Consider the following 19712-nt stretch of genomic DNA (forward strand, 5'->3'; position numbering starts at 1 on the left):
CACTTTAAAGCTGCTGAGAACTGATAAAAAAACTCTGTTTCTTAATATATTTGAGCTTTTTTCAGTAAATCGCTGCTGATATTGTGTCATGTTTTCCTGTCAATATCTTATGAAATCTGTATCTGGGTGTTCACAGATTTAATTTTCTGGACTTTCTTTAAAAGCTCAAACCAGATAATCTTTGCACAAACGTATCTGGAGGAAATGACTTCGAATGTGGCAGAGATTTGAGTTAAAGATGTGAGAAACACAGAGGAATCAGTTAAACCCATTTTTATTTGCGAGTTGAGCTCTGACTTTTGGGTATTATTTACATCGTCTTTGTCCTTTCTTATGAATTCTGGGAGCTTTTCAGTCCTGCAGCTGTGTCTATGGCAAAGTCCACTGAGAATAAGGAATAAAAATAATAGAAAAAGCTGACTGCAGCACCACGCCCCGGAGAGTGAGAGGGTTGGAGCTGGTTGAGTGACAGTGTACACACAGTATTCTACCTGTACAATTATAGTGCTACTATTCACATTCATCTGTACATTAATAATAATATTTACAGTGATCACATTAGGGAGAGAGCCAGTACCTGAGGAGTTAGTTCCATATTTAGCTTTTCTCGTCCGCCATAATAAAAAGAAGCGCACCTGACCAGCCTAAATGTGTCCAGAATCAGGTGTTGCTCCTGCAGCTTGGTTGTAATCAATAAGAGGGAAAAGTAGGTTGGTAACTGTTTGTTTTGGACATCAAATGGTCTTATCATCAGAGTCCACCCACTATATTAATGTGAGCTGGTTCAACTTTTGCTGATGTCATCATAATCGAGATTATGGCGTATTACGCAAGCAAGCAATGCGAGGCTTCCCTGCTGCGGTGCCCGATGGGAGGTCTGTGCACGGTGACTTCTGTTTCTTTAAAAGAAACACTCCTCTTACATGTTTCAGGTGAGCTGGCACACTTTAATAAAAGACAGGAAGCTATAAACAAAAGGTGAGGTCATCAATGCTTTGTGCCAGCAGTCTTCTGCTTAGAGTCTCTCCAAGACACACAAACTATACATGAAAACATGGAAGCGATTTCAACATACTGTTCAACAGCACACAAGGTAAAACACCATGAATACGCATCATACATGTGCAGCATTTCTCCCAAGAATGAAACATCAACCAATACATAGGAACAGAAGAAAAAGGAATTAAATAACAATCATTGTCTCCGTTTAAGATCACTGTACAAGAGATCCACTCATAACTTAAATTGTCCATTTTAAAAATATATGAAATGCTTGGCTCCTGTTAGTCCTCTAAGCGGTTTCAGGATCATTGCGTCAGCGGACAGACGTGTTGCGCCGTGCCGATCAGCGCTTTATTCTGCACAACACTGCCCCCTACAGGCTGAACTCGAAGAAAACTGCGGCTTCGTCTTTGGAGAAAAAAACAACAAATCAAAAGGGGAAAATGTGGAAATTCTGCGTCTCTTTTCTTTGATCACAGCTGCTTGATCCGTCAGTTTGCAAAGTGTTGTGAATGCTGCAGGGCAACAGCAAGCAGTCGTACGTAAAGGAGCTTTGGATTTGGTATGTTCCAGCAGCTTTGTGGCATCTGTAAATCTAGGTGTCTGATCTGGGAGCAAATGGAGCGCTAAGCCTTGTAGCAGTTTCCCTGTGTGGTGAGCGCTAACTGGCCGTTGGGGGCCACCTCGTTGGCCTCGTCCTCCAGCAGGCCGGAGACGTCAGCGTTGGGGATGCTGTCGTGGTAGCTGCTGAAGCTGATGTTGTCCTCTTTCAGTTCGATGGTCCAGAAGGGCGCATTGAGCTTGCGGTTCTGGTACTCCTGATAGGTGTAGACGCCTCCCACGAAGCCCAGCAGCAGCAGCACCACCAGAATGATGACAGCCAGGATGATGATGTTGAACTGAGTCCATGAGACCTCCGTCGGGGCTGCTGTGGTGTTGTCGGTGGGGCTGCTGAGGCTGGTGAGCAGCGCCTGGGTGGTGGTGGTGGTGCTCCGGGCGGTGCTAGTGTTGTTGCTGGGTTTGGAAGCTGGGATGCCTCTGGATGTGGTGGAGATCAAAGTGGTGCTGGTGGATGACGAGGATGGGCTGGGTGTGGGGGCCTCGGCTGGATCTAGTGGAATGAGTCGGGATGCTGAGGAGAGAAAAACAAACTTCGAGTTATCTAAATATCTTCAGAAGGATTTCACCAAACTGTTCTATAGCTGCAAGTAGCCAGATAACAGCAGCTATGAGCTAACAGAGCTATAGCACACGTTCATTCATTCATTCTTCTTAAAGTATTGGTGAAATAAAGACAGATAATGCCTTATTTAGAGGCTGCATCCTCTAAGCCCCGTTCACTCCGTTATATGGATCTCCAGTTATCTAAATATCTTCTGAAGGACGCCGACTTTCACCAAACTGTTCTCGGTGAGCAGATGAACGTATTTCATGCCAGAAATAAGGTTTAAAAACACCGGAGTTCCCCTTTAAGGCCGGCAAACATCTCCTAACTCAGTACGTAACCATGGTGATTGCTGAGCTCCCGCCTGCCTTTTCCATGTCAAAACTGACAGTTTAGATCGTTAGAAGAAGCATCATATTTCAGACGTAATTCCCCAGCTTTGGTATGAAAATGCCAGGCTACATGCGCTCTCAGTCAGTTGTGTCTATGAAGGCTTAGAGATTAAGGGCAAGTTGTGATAATGAATGAAAGAGGTCTGAATGTTAAGCAGATGAGTGTTTGAAATGTGGAAGCAGACAAATGTTAGCTCAAAGTAATGAGCTCAAAGTCACTTATTGAAATGAATAAATAGATCAAAGTGAATCAAATTTCACAGTAAAAGTAAATCAGCAGGATAGAGAGCTCAGCTGGATTAATTGCATTGTGTAAAGTGGTGATTAAATGGTTGTAAAAACTTGAGGTTATAGATAAAGATACTATATTTCATACACTAGCTATTGGTTAATGAAGTAAAACGTGTGAAAAATCAGTTTATGGAAATGAGTTTTATGCTAAATAAAGTTCTGGTGCTGGTGTAACTAGTGGAAAATCAGCTCTGCCCAGAGGCCACATGTGATGGCTTTAAACTGTTTAAATACAGTAAGCACAGTAGTTCCTCACAGCCTGTGATCCATAAACTGACTAATCATTTACGCTTTAGAGCTAAATGTTCTGGAGTGATTTGCTTTGGGATGGAGCAGTGAAGGATCCCGTCACCTGTTTCCCCCGCGGTAACTCGACTATAGAAACCTTTCCAAGTCCTTCAGGAGCCAACTGATTTGTGTCATCAGCTTGAGGTTATAGATAAAGATGCTATATTTCATACACTAGGTATTGGTTAATGAAGTAAAACGTGTGAAAAATCAGTTTATGGAAATGAGTTTTATGCTAAATAAAGATGTATTTCATGCCAGAAATAAGGTTTAAAAACACCGGAGTTCCCCTTTAAAATGGACTTGGACTTGTACTCGCTTTTCTAGTCTAGCTGACCACTCAAAGCGCTTCACATGCCGCATTCACCCCACTCATACAGCAAAGTCTTAAGATTCATAACTACGTGCTTTTCTAATCATTCATACACACATTCATACCCCAGTGATACACTGGGAGGCAACGTGGGGTTCAGTGTCTTGCCCAAGGACGCTTCGACATGTATCTTGGGGAAACCAGAGTCAAAACACATCTGGCCTTACTTAGACGGCTGCAGTTGTGTGTCCGGGCATCCCCTACGAACCCAGGAGCACACAGCTGGCACTGGGGCCCGGCGGTGCCATTGGTGCAGCTCAGGCAGTGGCCAGTGTCGGGGTCGCAGAGCTGCTCGGGGCCTTGGGGGTCTGCATTCCCACTGCAGTCACATGGGACACAAGCCCCAGACGCCTTGTAGAAGCCAGCGCTGCACTTGTCACAGTGTGGGCCGCTGAAGTGGGGAAGGCACTGGTCACACACTGGAGAGCCACTGGATTCTGGAGATGAGAAGACAAATGTGCAAGTCAGCTGCTGAGCATGGCTGGGGAAACTCTAATCTACTATAACTTTAAAGTAAATCAGCAGCAAATGGAGCGGCCGACAGTTTAAGACGACTTTGAGCTGGATTTTATCCAATTAAAAGAAATAAAACATTCAAAAAGGAAACGCTGCTATGTCACAGGTTCAGAAACATTCAAACTGTTGCAGATTATTAACCAAAATATATGAAAAAACCAAAGTTAATCTGTGAAAAGCAGCTAAATGTTGAACTGAAGCATTTTGTTGGTGTTTTTTTTAGGAAAATCAGATGAAGGTTCACACTTTTCACCACTAGGTGGCCCAAGATGACAGAATATGAATGTGTTATGGCTTCCTTCACTGAGTTTTTCCCCCTTCGCCACAGGGGAAACACAGAGATTGTTGTTGTTTCTCAGGAGGTCATGTCACACCTTCTGCAAGGCAAAGATGCTAATGCTTCCATCCATGTTCCCAAACAGCACAACGGCTCTCTGCTTGGCGAACAGCGACAGGAGAAGCATGTCTGAAGCTATCAGGAGGCTCAGCACACACACAGATCCCAAGACAAGCAGTGCTGAGGTTGTTCTGGGAGATTAAGGTGTGCTTTTGCCATCAGTCAGTCACTCACGGCCACACATGGCTCTATAAAACGCCACATTATGCTAAACATCACCGATTATGGCAGACTCCGGTGGAGTCTATTTAGTATAGAACTGATTCCACCTTCAAACAAGAACCATCAGTGCTTATCAGTGTCAGCTTTCCCCTGTGACCTCCTGCCCTTGGTAATATGATAGCACAACACCTTCTGCAGTATCAAAGGGCAGCACCATCAGCTATTCTGTGTCCCTCTGGAGAATTATCATTTCCAATTAACAAGCATCACCTCCTCTACCAGCGCTTCTGTTTGGTGCTTGTAGTTTAAAGCCTCTGCATTAAAGGGGAACTCCGGTGTTTTTAAACCTTATTTCTGGCATGAAATACGTTCATCTGCTCACTGAGAACAGTTTGGTGAAAGTCGGCGTCCTTCAGAAGATATTTAGATAACTGGAGATCCATATAACGGAGTGAACGGGGCTTAGAGGATGCAGCCTCTAAATAAGGCATTATCTGTCTTTATTTCACCAATACTTTAAGAAGAATGAATGAATGAACGTGTGCTATAGCTCTGTTAGCTCATAGCTGCTGTTATGTGGCTACTTGCAGCTAATGGAGAGCTAACGGAGGGATTTCTACACAGGCACTCTACTGGGACCACTTCATCCACACGCCCCCCTGCAGCACAGCTTATTCACTCCGTGCTCTGTGACAGTCGGCTAACTTCACACAGAGTTTGCTGCTGATAGTTTTGTACAACATGGCAGGATATTTATCAGATTTTGACAGTGTGAACGACGACTTTGAGTAAGATGAAGTGGTCCCAGTAGAGTGCCTGTGTAGAAATCCCTCCGTTAGCTCTCCTATAGCTGCAAGTAGCCACATAACAGCAGCTATGAGCTAACAGAGCTATAGCACACGTTCATTCATTCATTCTTCTTAAAGTATTGGTGAAATAAAGACAGATAATGCCTTATTTAGAGGCTGCATCCTCTAAGCCCCGTTCTCTCCGTTATATGGATCTCCAGTTATCTAAATATCTTCTGAAGGACGCCGACTTTCACCAAACTGTTCTCGGTGAGTAGATGAACGTATTTCATGCCAGAAATAAGGTTTAAAAATACCGGAGTTCCCCTTTAAGGGCACAGATTTGAAGTGTAAATGGGTCAGATTCGCATTACTTTTCAGCATAATGTCGGCTATGAATCAGAAAACAGAATCTGAAATGCAGGCTTCATAAAGATGGTGGTTGATGTAAAGGAGCTGGACAAGTAATTACAGCTACAAAAACATCATTTATCATTTATAACACCTAAATGTTTCATGTAAAATGTTTCTTCCCTTATTAAAGCCAACATGGCATGTCTGAGTTTCACATCTCATCTGCTTAAACTGGTCTGAGTCTTTGGAGATTCCAGGTATCGTCTCCCTGTCTGTCCAAGATCCTGGATTTTTCCATCTCTCCTTGTTTCGCCTCGTAAATATTCAACACCCCCCCCCCCAAATCTCATAATTTACAGCAGAAAAGGATGGAGGACACATTGAACTCAAGCGATGGAGCCACGCCAGAGCGGCTTCCTGTTGCCTGGAGCATACAGAAAGACCAGCTTTTTGAGGGTCACAGTAATCTCTGAGCAGCTACAGTAAGAGCATTTGATTTCTATTCAATTCTAAAGCCAAACGCTGACTTAATACCGTCTTATTTTGCGCATCTGAAGCAAACACAGAAGCCCATGAGTGGTAAATGTATGGAAATAGAAGCAGCTATCCGGAGAAGACCAGATGTCTTTATGTTCTCCGACTTCTTCTGGGGGAATTAAATGCAACCCCAGGCCAGATGGGATTTGTATCCCCCCCCCAGCATGTGTGTCTGGTGGTCTCCTCCCAATGGACATTGGGAATGTAAGCATCTAAAGTCGCTCCCACATTGGTCGTACCTCTAAAATGCTGCGTTTGCTTTTCACCAGACAAGGCCTTGGTTTACAACTTGTTCCGTCTAGAACTGTGGAAACGGTGCCACCTGATAAACAAATTCCCACTGATTCCCACCGCCAGGTGACTTTTCTTCTTCTTGCTTTTCTTGATTTGTCTTCCACTGAAACTCACGTATGTTTTCCTGTATTCACTTCCCGTCCCTTAGATTTTATTCATCTATTTATTTCCTGAAAATGATTCATTTCCCCTTTTTTTTTTACTTTGCCAAACATGGTTTTATTAATTTTCTTGGGTCAGAACTTCTGGCTGATTCACAGAACTGATAACAAGCTGTTGGGCTGATCTTCCAAAGCAAGGAAACTGTGTCAGGATGCTTCAGCTTTCAACACCATCACTCCTCTCACTGGCCTGACCCGTAAACCCAGAGTCCTTTTAACCTTCTTGGAGGAGAAACCGAGGCTTCCTGTCTCAAACACAGTTTTTATCCATGAGCTGTTAGACGAATAAACGCCTGAACAGTAAATTCATGCAGAAATGACGGATGTTCGGTCTGTTTTTATGGGTTTTGCTGTTTGTCTAACGTTGTGTATTTGATATAAAATGAAAGCAAACTCATTTGGTCCGGAATGAGATCCTTCTCCAAGTGGAGGAGTTCCAGTATCTCGGGGTCTTGTTCACAGTGAGGGACGAATGGAGCGTGAGATTGACGACGGATCGGTGCAGCGTCTGCAGTGTTGCTGCACCGACCCGTCGGTGTGAAGAAGGAGCTGAGCCAGAAGGCGAAGCTCTCTATTTACCGGTCAGTCTACGTTCCCATCCTCACCGATGGTCACGAGCTGTGGGTAGAGACCGAAAGAACAAGATCACGGATACAAGCTTCCTCCGCCAGGTGTCTGGTCTCTCCCTTAGAGATAGGGCAGGGATGTCAAACTCCGGTCCTCGAGGGCCGCTGTCCTGCAGGTTTTAGATCCTTCCCTGCTTCAATGCACCTGATTCAGATCAATGCATCATTAGCAGGCTTATGCAGAACTTAACAATCTTTCGAAGAGATCCATTTAATCTGGATCAGGTGTGTTGAAGCAGGGAAGCATCTAAAACCTGCAGGACAGCGGCCCTCGAGGACCGGAGTTCGACATCCCTGAGATAGGGTGAGAAGCTCGGTCACCCAGGAGGGGCTCGGAGTAGAACCACTGCTCCTCCGCATCGAGAGGAGTCAGATGAGGTGCATCTGGTTAGGATGCCCCCTGGAAGCCTCCCTGGGGAGGTGTTCAGGGCCCGTCCCACTGGGAGGAGACCCGGGGAAGACCCAGGACACGTTGGAGAGACTATGGCCTGGGAACGCCTCAGGGTCCCCCTGAAGAGCTGGAGGAAGTGGCCGGGGACAGGGAGGCCTGGGTTTCTCTGCTAAAGCTGCTGCCCCCCCGACCCCCGGATAAGCAGCAGATGATGGATGAAAGCAAACTCTATTTTATTCTAGTTAGACCAGTTAACTGGGAGGGAAGCTGGATATACTGAACCTCCTTCATCCTTCATGGTTCACATCTGTGAACTGCTAACTCACAGTTCAAGAAGCCCTAAGACGGTGGAATGAAGGGTTTATTTACAAGCTGTGACTACTGCACAGGTGTGGACAACGAGTGAAAGAATGTCTCCATTGTTTTCCCTTTTATACACACCCCCTAAAGACTTTGCTGGTCTAATTCATTTAATTTTCTGCTCTTCATTTAGATCTTTTCTCAGAGCTTATCTGAGATAGTTTTCCTATCATCTGTGAGACTTTTAAGGGTCCTCAGCATGAGGTTTAGAAACCAGCTGCGGTGGGCACAGGAAAAGCTGGAAGAGTCAAAGGTAGCCGGGCCTGGTTAATTCAGAAGAAGTGTTGCGGATCCACCCATCAGCACAGGCCAAGATGTAAGTTTGTCTGGTGTGGTCACATGACTGAGCAGGCTGCTCCTGATAGGCTTGAGTTAACCTCTGCTGGGGGTTCAAAGGCAGTCAGCCTGCTGGGTCAAGTTATATAACCAGGAGAAAAGAGCTGCTCTGCACCGCACCGCATGGACTGCAGGACTCTGCTGCTGTGACACACGGAGGCCTGGAAAGCTTAAAGATGGTCCTCAGGATGAACTGAGAGAGCCCCGCCATCTTCTGCCACCGAGACACAGTTATTCATGGTTGATTTAGTATGTGTGACCCACATTCTGCTCTGGTGCAACGCTCCGTGTGTCAGTGTGGACGGATACTGTGACAGGCTGCATCGGCACATTCAAAAAGCATTGTGGATCCAGGATCCCGCACTGTGGCATCTTCTCATTTGTCACCGTTGCCGGGGTAACGTCCACCCGGAGGTGTGCCGAGTCTGAAAGATCCTCCACAACCACACTGTAAACATGATCCAGGGCAGGTTTCCGGCTCTCTTCTCTTTCCCAGCTTCTTCCTGCAGTGATGCCATCTAAGCAGAGTGTGATGCCGCCCATCCCCCCCGGTCTGTTGCTGCCTGGCTGGCTCTGAAATGGCCCAGCTGTGCTCGTGCTGTCCTATCTCAGCCTGGTTCATGTCCCCTCCGCTCCCTCCCGTGTTGTGCAACCTCTGCTGTGGCCCCTTGGCAGGGGCAAACCAAACCTGACAGTCTAAGTGCATTTATACACGGCTGTTGCCATGCAGGAAACCACCAATGGGGGGCATCGGTACGAGTCTGAGCTGTCTATGATTGGTTAATGGTAGACCTCAAGGTTCAAATGCAGTTTGACAAGCTGTGATCTAAGCCTGTAATGATGTGAAGTCCGAGTCTGATGAACTTAACCCACGAAAGGCTGATGACACAAATCACTTGGCTCCTGAAGGACTTGGAAAGGTTTCTATAGTCGAGTTACCGCGGGGGGAACAGGTGACGGGATCCTTCACTGCTCCATCCCAAAGCAAATCAGTCCAGAACATTTAGCTCTAAAGCGTAAATGATTAGTCAGTTTATGGATCTTTTTTCACAGGCTGTGAGGAACTACAGTGCTTACTGTATTTAAACAGTTTAAAGTCATCACATGTGGCCTCTGGGCAGAGCTGATTTTCCACTAGTTACACCAGCACCAGAACTTTATTTAGCATAAAACTCATTTCCATAAACTGATTTTTCACACGTTTTACTTCATTAACCAATACCTAGTGTATGAAATATAGTATCTTTATCTATAACCTCAAGTTTTTACAACCATTTAATCACCACTTTACACAATACAATTAATCCAGCTGAGCTCTCTATCCTGCTGATTTACTTTTACTGTGAAATTTGATTCACTTTGATCTATTTATTCATTTCAATAAGTGACTTTGAGCTCATTACTTTGAGCTAACATTTGACTGCTTCCACATTTCAAACACTCCTCTGCTTAACATTCAGACCTCTTTCATTCATTATTAGTGTGCATGTAGCCTGGCATTTTCATACCAAAGCTGGGGAATTACGTCTGAAATATGATGCTTCTTCTAACGATCTAAACTGTCAGTTATGACATGGAAAAGGCAGGCGGGAGCTCAGCAATCACGAGGGTTACGTACTGAGTTAGGAGATGTTTTCCGGCCTTAAAGGGGAACTCCGGTGTTTTTAAACCTTATTTCTGGCATGAAATACGTTCATCTGCTCACCGAGAACAGTTTGGTGAAAGTCTGCGTCCTTCAGAAGATATTTAGATAACTGGAGATCCATATAACGGAGTGAACGGGGCTTAGAGGATGCAGCCTCTAAATAAGGCATTATCTGTCTTTATTTCACCAATACTTTAAGAAGAATGAATGAATGAACGTGTGCTATAGCTCTGTTAGCTCATAGCTGCTGTTATGTGGCTACTTGCAGCTATAGGAGAGCTAACGGAGGGATTTCTACACAGGCACTCTACTGGGACCACTTCATCCTACTCAAAGTCGTCGTTCAAGTTGTCAAAATCTGATAAATATCCTGCCATGTTGCACAAAACTATCAGCAGCAAACTCTGTGTGAAGTTAGCCGACTGTCACAGAGCACGGAGTGAATAAACTGTGCTGCAGGGGGGCGTGTGGATGAAGTGGGCCCAGTAGAGTGCCTGTGTAGAAATCCCTCCGTTAGCTCTCCTATAGCTGCAAGTAGCCACATAACAGCAGCTATGAGCTAACAGAGCTATAGCACACGTTCATTCATTCATTCTTCTTAAAGTATTGGTGAAATAAAGACAGATAATGCCTTATTTAGAGGCTGCATCCTCTAAGCCCCGTTCACTCCGTTATATGGATCTCCAGTTATCTAAATATCTTCTGAAGGACGCCGACTTTCACCAAACTGTTCTCTGTGAGCAGATGAACGTATTTCATGCCAGAAATAAGGTCTTGGTTTAAAAATACCGGAGTTCCCCTTTAATGTAGAGGCTTTAAACTACAAGCACCAAACAGAAGCATGTTAATGATACTTGTTAATTGGAAATTTAACTCTTTCAGCTCTTTGTAGTTGGCTGGTTGCATCTTTTCATGGTTTGTTAAGCTGCTCTACAATGAAATATCAGGGGGAACTGAGGTGGTTTAGGAATAGGACGGTGACTGCAGTTCAACCCAGATCTCTGCCCTGCAGAGACCTTTGGCTGCTCCGAGTAAATAGGGCGGCAGCAGCCTGGAGGTGAAACACGTGGGGTCGTGAGGGAGGTTAGGATCAATCCCAGATCGCCCGGAAGCAGAGATCGATAGCACTCTGCTTTACAGTTATGGATCTATAAAAGATGATTTTTTTAACAGAAAAACTAACTAATCGTTAATATATTTAGATTAAATCTGTTCAAAACAGAATATGGTTAAAAGGAATGAAGGAAACAATCACGATGCTCTCAAAGGATATTAATCACATGATTTTAAAGTGGTTTGAGTCGTGTTGAGGAATAAAAGATATGGCAAACTCACTCAGTTTGGTTATATCAGAAAGTGGCTCCGCTCCAAAACTGAAGAGCTGAAGCAGCTTGCTGTGCCAAGCCACTGAAGAAGTGTTGATCCCCAAGTTTCTTGTCGTTGAATGATACGTAAAAGCTCCCTCATGGAACTGCAGATAGACTTTAATGGCTTTAAAGTCACATTTAAAAGACAAGTTTGATCGCGTACGGCGCCCTGCAGAAGTATTTTACCCATGTTGTTACATTCCAACCTGTCATCTAAATGCTTTTTAATCTTATTTCATGTGACGGATCTGCACAAAATAGACTAAGTTGGTGGAAAAAAGAGTGGCATGTGCACGTTTCCACCTTTAAAAGTCAAATAATTAGTGAAATTAAGTCATAGATGTATAAACACATCCTTTCTGAAAGGCCCCAGAGGCTGAAACGCCACTAAGAAGGAGCAAAACAAGCCAGGGTTGGCTTATAAAAAAGTATTCAAATCTTTGATGATCCCCCGGAGCACCGTCAAATCCATCATCTTCAAATGGAAAGAACATGGTACCACCTGCCAGGAGAGGCCCGCCCAGCAAAACTCACCGACCCGAAGGAGGGCGTTAATCAGGGAGGTGACCAAAGGCAACCCTGAAGAGCTGCAGAGTTCCACAGCAGAGACTGCAGTATCTGTCCGTAGGACCACAATAAGCCGCTGGGCTTTATGGAGGAGTGGCCAGAAAAAGCCGTTATTTAGTGTTAGAAACAAGAAGGCATGCTTTGAGTTTGCCAAAAGACACATGGGCGACTCCCCCGAATGTCTGGAGGAAGGTGAGGAAATGCCACCAAGGAAATGCTCAGCCCAAGAACACCATCCCCACAGTGAAACATGGAGGTGGCAGCATCATGCTGTGGGGAGGTTCTTCAGCAGCAGGGACTGGGAAACTGGTCCGAGTCGAGGGACGATAGATGGTGCTAAATACAGGCTGAACCTGTGTCAGCGACACTGAGATGGAGGTTCAGCTTCCAGCAGGACCCGAAGCATACGGCTGAGGCAGCACTCGGGTGGTTTTAACATTTAAACGTGTTGGAGGGGCCGAGTCAAAGTCCAGAATCTGTTCACCAGCGAAAAACCATCCAACATGAAGGAGCTGGAGCAGTTGTGCCTTGAGGAAGATGAGCTCGTAGAGACTTATCCAAAGGTGTCTCTACAAAGCACCGGCTTTAGGGGGGTGAACAATAAAAAAAAACATCTTCAAAGTTGTGGGCATGTTCTGCAAATGAAATGGTGCAAACTCTCTCAAACAATCCATTTAATTCCAGGCCGGGAGGCAACAGAACATGAAAAATGCCAAAGGGGGGGGGGGGATACTTTTACAGGCCACTGTGTTGTAAGGACTTCAGGGGCTCAGGAGGAAGAGCGGTCGCCCACTTCAACTCCGGCTTCTCTGGCCCACATGTTGAAGCATCCGTGGGGCAAAAAAGTAAACCCCCAGCTGCTTTCGATGCATCCATCGGTACGAATGAGTCTGAATGAGTGGAAGTTATAGACTAAGACGTGCTGCATGAGTGCGAGTGAATGGGTGAATGTGGCATGTTATATAAGCACCGTCCATTTCCCATTTACATGGCAAGTGGGATCAAAAAACACTCTTTGCTTCACCGATTTTTGTCTGAAATTAGCACCTAATATGAGTCGTGAGATTCCAGGAAGGAAGAACAGGAAAGAAGTATTTAAACCGTTAAATGTGACGTAAGGAAGAACAGGAAAGAAGTATTTAAACCGTTAAATGTGACGTAAGGAAGAACAGGAAAGAAGTATTTAAACCGTTAAATGTGACGTAACTGTCTGAACTAACGGCCACGTAGTTCAGTGTTATAAAGTGCATCCTTAGACCTGTTTTCAGAGATTCAACGCAGAGAGTTCTGCTCTCAGGCTAAATCTGACAGAATATGAATAATCTGAAGCCAAAGCAGGGGAAAAGACTCAGAAAAAAAGATTCACCTCATGATTTTCAGTGAGAGGAATCTGAGCTTTCAGTTGAGCGTGTGATGTGGGTTTTAAAAAATAAATGACCTGAAACTGTAAATAAAAGTCAGCGCCAGCAGATCAGAGCAGCCTGGCAGGAAGACCAAGTAAGAGTAAAAGTATTCAAACAGTTGGACAGAAAGTCCACCGATAAAACCAGAGAACCTGAACACAGAGGCAGACTTTTTCTGAAAAGTTGATGTTTTTAAGGCACGATTTCTGACGGGAATCTGACTCCATACTTTAAAGTTCCCTGATCAACACTGAGCAGCTTTCCTCTTCCTTTAAGTCAGTGCTTCCTGGTTTCTTACGACACCTATTAGGACAAACGGATGTAAAACGGGCCCGTCTGGTTTCACAAACATCCCCCACACCAGGGGTCGGGAACCTATGGCTCGCCAGCCAGGTGTGGCTCTTTTGATGATTGCATCTGGCTCGCAGATAAAACTAAATATTCTCACTTGTTTTAATCCATCCATCGATTTTTCATGTCCTGTTCAGGGCTGCAGGAGCATTATTTTAATTGGATGATACTGGACTACGTTGGCAGCGTAAAACAGGTAAACGCCCCCTTTTGAATCAGTCTGCTCGGTCATTAGCTCAAAGCTAACCCTTCGACCAAGAAGATGGCAAAAAGAAAAAAAGAGTATCGTACATTTCAGGCCGAATGGACTGAAGAATTCGCCTTTGTGGAGAGAGCAAATTCTGCGGTGTGTCTAGTTTGCAAAGACAAAATTACATCGATGAAACGGTCGAATGTAAAGCGGCACTTCGACACGCGCCATGCTACCTTTGCATCAAAATACCCGGCAGGAGACAGCAGAAAGAAAGCGAGCCAAGAGCTACTGAGCAGGGTACAAGCTAGAGCTACTGAGCAGGGTACAAGCTAGAGCTACTGAGCAGGGTACAAGCTAGAGCTACTGAGCAGGGTACAAGCTAGAGCTACTGAGCAGGGTACAAGCTAGAGCTACTGAGCAGGGTACAAGCCAGAGCTACTGAGCAGGGTACAAGCTAGAGCTACTGAGCAGGGTACAAGCTAGAGCTACTGAGCAGGGTACAAGCTAGAGCTACTGAGCAGGGTACAAGCTAGAGCTACTGAGCAGGGTACAAGCTAGAGCTACTGAGCAGGGTACAAGCTAGAGCTACTGAGCAGGGTACAAGCTAGAGCTACTGAGCAGGGTACAAGCTAGAGCTACTGAGCAGGGTACAAGCTAGAGCTACTGAGCAGGGTACAAGCTAGAGCTACTGAGCAGGGTACAAGCTAGAGCTACTGAGCAGGGTACAAGCAGCCAGCAGCAACCCGGCAAGGTGGCTATAATTCTGCTAGCTTTGCTGGATCTTTAGCAATAGTGAGGAACGGAAAACCATTCAAAGATGGCGAGTATGCTAATAAATAATATGCTAATATATGCTAATATAATATGCTAATAAATTCAGAGGCTTATTATACTGACATTTAGTTGAATTCACTTTGAAAATATATTATATGGCTCTCATTGAAATAAATTTCCAAATGTTTTGCTTTCATGGCTCTCTTAGTCAAAAAGGTTCCCGACCCTTGTTTTAAAGGCACGATTTCTGACGGGAATCTGACTCCATACTTTAAAGTTCACTGATCAACACTGAGCAGCTTTCCTCTTCCTTTAAGTCAGTGCTTCCTGGTTTCTTACAACACCTTTTAGGACAAACGGATGTAAAACGGGCCCGTCTGGTTTCACAAACATCCCCCACACCAGGGGTCGGGAACCTATGGCTCGCCAGCCAGGTGTGGCTCTTTTGATGATTGCATCTGGCTTGTTTTAATCCATCCATCGATTTTTCATGTCCTGCTCAGGGCTGCAGGAGCAGTTGTCCATTATTTTAATTGGATGATACTGGACTACGTTGGCCGTTGTAAAACAGGTAAACGCCCCCTTTTGAATCAGTCTGCTCGGTCATTAGCTCAAAGCTAACCCTTCGACGAAGAAGATGGCGAAAAGAAAAAAAGAGTATCGTACATTTCAGGCCGAATGGACTGAAGAATTCGCCTTTGTGGAGAGAGCAAATTCTGCGGTGTGTCTAATTTGCAAAGACAAAATTACATCGATGAAACGGTCGAATGTAAAGCGGCACTTCGACACGCGCCATGCTACCTTTGCATCAAAATACCCGGCAGGAGACAGCAGAAAGAAAGCGTGCCAAGAGCTACTGAGCAGGGTTCAAGCTAGAGCTACTGAGCAGGGTACAAGCTAGAGCTACTGAGCAGGGTACAAGCTAGAGCTACTGAGCAGGGTACAAGCTAGAGCTACTGAGCAGGGTACAAACTAGAGCTACTGAGCAGGGTACAAGCTAGAGCTACTGAGCAGGGTACAAGCTAGAGCTACAGAGCAGGGTACAAGCTAGAGCTACTGAGCAGGGTACAAGCTAGAGCTACTGAGCAGGGTACAAGCTAGAGCTACTGAGCAGGGTACAAGCTAGAGCTACAGAGCAGGGTACAAGCTAGAGCTACTGAGCAGGGTACAAGCTAGAGCTACTGAGCAGGGTACAAGCAGCCAGCAGCAACCCGGCAAGGTGACTATAATTCTGCTAGCTTAGCTGGATCTTTAGCAATAGTGAGGAACGGAAAACCATTCAAAGATGGCGAGTATGCTAATAAATAATATGCTAATATATGCTAATATAATATGCTAATAAATTCAGAGGCTTATTATACTGACATTTAGTTGAATTCACTTTTAAAATATATTATATGGCTCTCATTGAAATAAATTTCCAAATGTTTTGCTTTCATGGCTCTCTTAGTCAAAAAGGTTCCCGACCCCTGAGTTAAAGGCACGATTTCTGACGGGAATCTGACTCCATACTTTAAAGTTCCCTGATCAACACTGAGCAGCTTTCCTCTTCCTTTAAGTCAGTGCTTCCTGGTTTCTTACGACACCTTTTAGGACAAACGGATGTAAAACGGGCCCGTCTGGTTTCCCCCACACGCTCCACTGGTCTCAGCTTTTAACTTTTTAACTCTCTATCTTCCCCGTCTGTGTTCTCTATAAAAGTTGCTGGTTGCAGAGCGTTAGACGAGACAGAGATCAGGGACTGACCGGAGCGACAGGTGCCGGTTGACGAGGAGTTGGAGCAGGGGCACGGTGCACAGATTTCAGTCACGGCGGCCTCAGGGCTGCGGTAGAATCCGGGCTTACACTCCTCACAGTTGGGCCCCTGGGTGTTGCCCTCGCAGTTCAGACACACTCCTGCAGAAAGGATCAAACGTCACATGATAAGCAGCAAATCTGCTGGTCCCAAAGAGCTTCTTCAACCCTTTGATGCTCTCATTAAATAAAAAAAGCAGCAAAAATAATCAGAATCAATGCTTCAAAGTAAAAGTATCAAAACTTAACATTTGCTACGGTTTAGTAAAACCTCTTTAAACCAAATGATGCAGGAACATTTCCTCTAGTGTTCAAACCGTCTCTCCTAAAGGATTCAACGGCTCCAAATGACACAAAATGCAGCAGCAACACTTAGAAAAACAAAAGGAACGGAGCACATGACCCCAGTGAGTTACAGGATCGATTCTAAAGCACTGCTGCTGGTTTTTAAATCACTTAATGGGACGGGGCCGAGGTATCTAACAGATATGAACCCAGATCTAAAGTTCACTGTGGACAAACAGCTGCTCACCTCTGGAATCACCTGAAAGCATCCAGAAAGCTGTTTTAAATCCAGACTGAAGACTAAACTTTCTGTTTTATCTTTGTTTTTATGCTTTTATTGATCGTTTTTATGCCTTTCTATGCTTTAGTTGTCTTTGAACTATTTTCCTTCTTATTATTTCTACTTTTAATGACCGTCGTGCACTGACTGAGCGACTTGTGTTCATCTGTGTGAAGCTCTCTGAACGGCACCTGTGCATGAAATGTGCCAAATAAACAAAGAAGGTGATCAGAATCCGCGCTTTAACACGTAAATGTTGCACATTCAGATAGAAACCGTGCATTTCCCAGCTCTGGAAACCTCCTCAGACCGAAGACGTGATTGTTATTCCTGTAAATACCGCTGCTGTCTGCAGTCACAACGTGTTTGCGTTTAGGTTGCTATGCAACCGTGATCGCAGATAAAGGTTAAGCAGACATGACCGAACCTGTCTGCAGGCTCCTGCTATATGTTTGCGTCACAGTGGCTTGAAGCAGGAGAGCTGGAAAGCAGCAGCAGGTTAAATTGCTGCGTTTCATCCCAGGGAACAGAGGTCAGACGCAATGTCTATCATCACCTCATGTCCTCTGTCCAGCTGATGAGCGGCTCGTGTGTTTCTCTGAGGCGGTTCTTGGGCTACTGTATCATTTGCACAATGTGCTCTTATGTAAGCAGCCCTGAGGAGAGGCTGGGGTCAGGCTTTAAAGGGGCTGTCAAACCTGAGCTATGTTAATCCGCAGCGCTGTGGCCGCTGAGCCCAGGCAAAGGCGACTGCTCTCCATCTGCCGCTGCATTAAAAAGGAAAGACATATGGCTTCCCAAAGCACCACCCCCACAACATGCATCGCACCCCTCCACCTTTGGCCCTTTTAATGCCTCTCACCAGAGGGCGGTGCTCTTCCTTCTGAAGCCTGACAGCAGGAAGGTGTGCAGCTCTCCTCTGCTGTAAATGTGATTCAGGACACAGAATCCATCGTTAAAGGTGCTATTTTTGGGGGGGGGTGTTGCCCTCGGCCACACCGGCCTTCCACCACTCGATGTGCACGCTTCTGTATTACGTTGCTGCATTATTTCCCATCTCTCTTAGCATTTGGTTCCATTCTAAATATCAACTTTAGAGAAACTGGAGGGTTAATGTCTCCCTGAGCACACAGCAGATTATCCTCCAGGTTTAATAAAACAAAACCCATAAATTAAATTTACGGGGAGCTTAATGAGATTTGTTTGTTGACAAAGACTGGACAGCTAAGCTTCAGCTTTCTTCTGCAATGTCCATTTTCAAAGGGAGTGGAGGCTGAAAGGAGCGGGTCCAGCTGCCTCTTTCATTCCAGCCGCCAACAGATCAGTGATGTCATTGTTAGGGTTTCCAAAGAGAAATTACAGCATGTGAAAGCTGCCCTTGAGCTTCTGGTCTCATAATGTTGCATATTTGGTTACAACAAAGGATCTAATTGATGCTGAGGCTGGATTCATCTGTTAAAACAACGTTCAGCAGCATCTGGTTGCTGGTGGCTCGCTCAAACACCCTTGATATGTACATTAAACAGCTGTGGATGACATTCTGACCCAATGCTGCCAGACACAGAGATAAACTGTCATATTTAGATTTAGATTGGGAGGAACCCTCAACTCAGATGGTGTAAAAGATGATAAAGTGACCACATCGTATAAATTAGAGCTTAGGTCTAACTGGAGCCTTTAGGAGTCTAACTGGAGTCTTTAGGAGTCTAACTGGAGTCTTTAGGAGTCTAACTGGAGTCTTTAGGAGTCTAACTGGAGTCTAACTGGAGTCTTTAGGAGTCTAACTGGAGTCTAACTGGAGTCTTTAGGAGTCTAACTGGAGTCTTTAGGAGTCTAACTGGAGTCTTTAGGAGTCTAACTGGAGTCTTTAGGAGTCTAACTGGAGTCTTTAGGAGTCTAACTGGAGTCTAACTGGAGTCTTTAGGAGTCTAACTGGAGTCTAACTGGAGTCTTTAGGAGTCTAACTGGAGTCTTTAGGAGTCTAACTGGAGTCTTTAGGAGTCTAACTGGAGCCTTTAGGAGTCTAACTGGAGCCTTTAGGAGTCTAACTGGAGTCTAACTGGAGCCTTTAGGAGTCTAACTGGAGTCTAACTGGAGCCTTTAGGAGTCTAACTGCAGTCTTTAGGAGTCTAACTGGAGTCTTTAGGAGTCTAACTGGAGTCTTTAGGAGTCTAACTGGAGTCTAACTGGAGTCTTTAGGAGTCTAACTGGAGTCTTTAGGAGTCTAACTGGAGTCTTTAGGAGTCTAACTGGAGCCTTTAGGAGTCTAACTGGAGCCTTTAGGAGTCTAACTGGAGCCTTTAGGAGTCTAACTGGAGTCTAACTGGAGTCTAACTGGAGCCTTTAGGAGTCTAACTGGAGCCTTTAGGAGTCTAACTGGAGCCTTTAGGAGTCTAACTGGAGTCTTTAGGAGTCTAACTGGAGCCTTTAGGAGTCTAACTGGAGTCTTTAGGAGTCTAACTGGAGTCTTTAGGAGTTTAACTGGAGTCTTTAGGAGTCTAACTGGAGTCTTTAGGAGTCTTTAGGAGTCTAACTGGAGTCTAACTGGAGTCTTTAGGAGTCTAACTGGAGTCTAACTGGAGTCTTTAGGAGTCTAACTGGAGTCTTTAGGAGTTTAACT

General features: G+C 45.1%; 1 protein-coding gene across 1 annotated transcript in view; it reads right to left on the reverse strand.

The window, feature by feature from the left end:
- Positions 1-258: 258 nt before the first annotated feature.
- The window catches only part of LOC140309367 (multiple epidermal growth factor-like domains protein 9), a 42897-nt gene continuing 23443 nt past the window's right edge, over positions 259-19712 (reverse strand). The window contains exons 4-6 of the mRNA XM_072387205.1: positions 16480-16629; positions 3679-3948; positions 259-2134 (exon numbers count right to left, since the gene is read on the reverse strand). Coding sequence (XP_072243306.1) covers positions 1629-2134; positions 3679-3948; positions 16480-16629 — 926 coding nt within the window. The 3' untranslated portion in view covers positions 259-1628. The remainder of the gene's footprint in view (positions 2135-3678; positions 3949-16479; positions 16630-19712) is intronic.

Source organism: Leuresthes tenuis, unplaced genomic scaffold, assembly GCF_036924035.1.
Source record: "Leuresthes tenuis unplaced genomic scaffold, fLeuTen1.0.hap1 SCAF_6, whole genome shotgun sequence".
In the NCBI taxonomy this organism is placed as follows: Eukaryota; Metazoa; Chordata; class Actinopteri; order Atheriniformes; family Atherinopsidae; genus Leuresthes; species Leuresthes tenuis.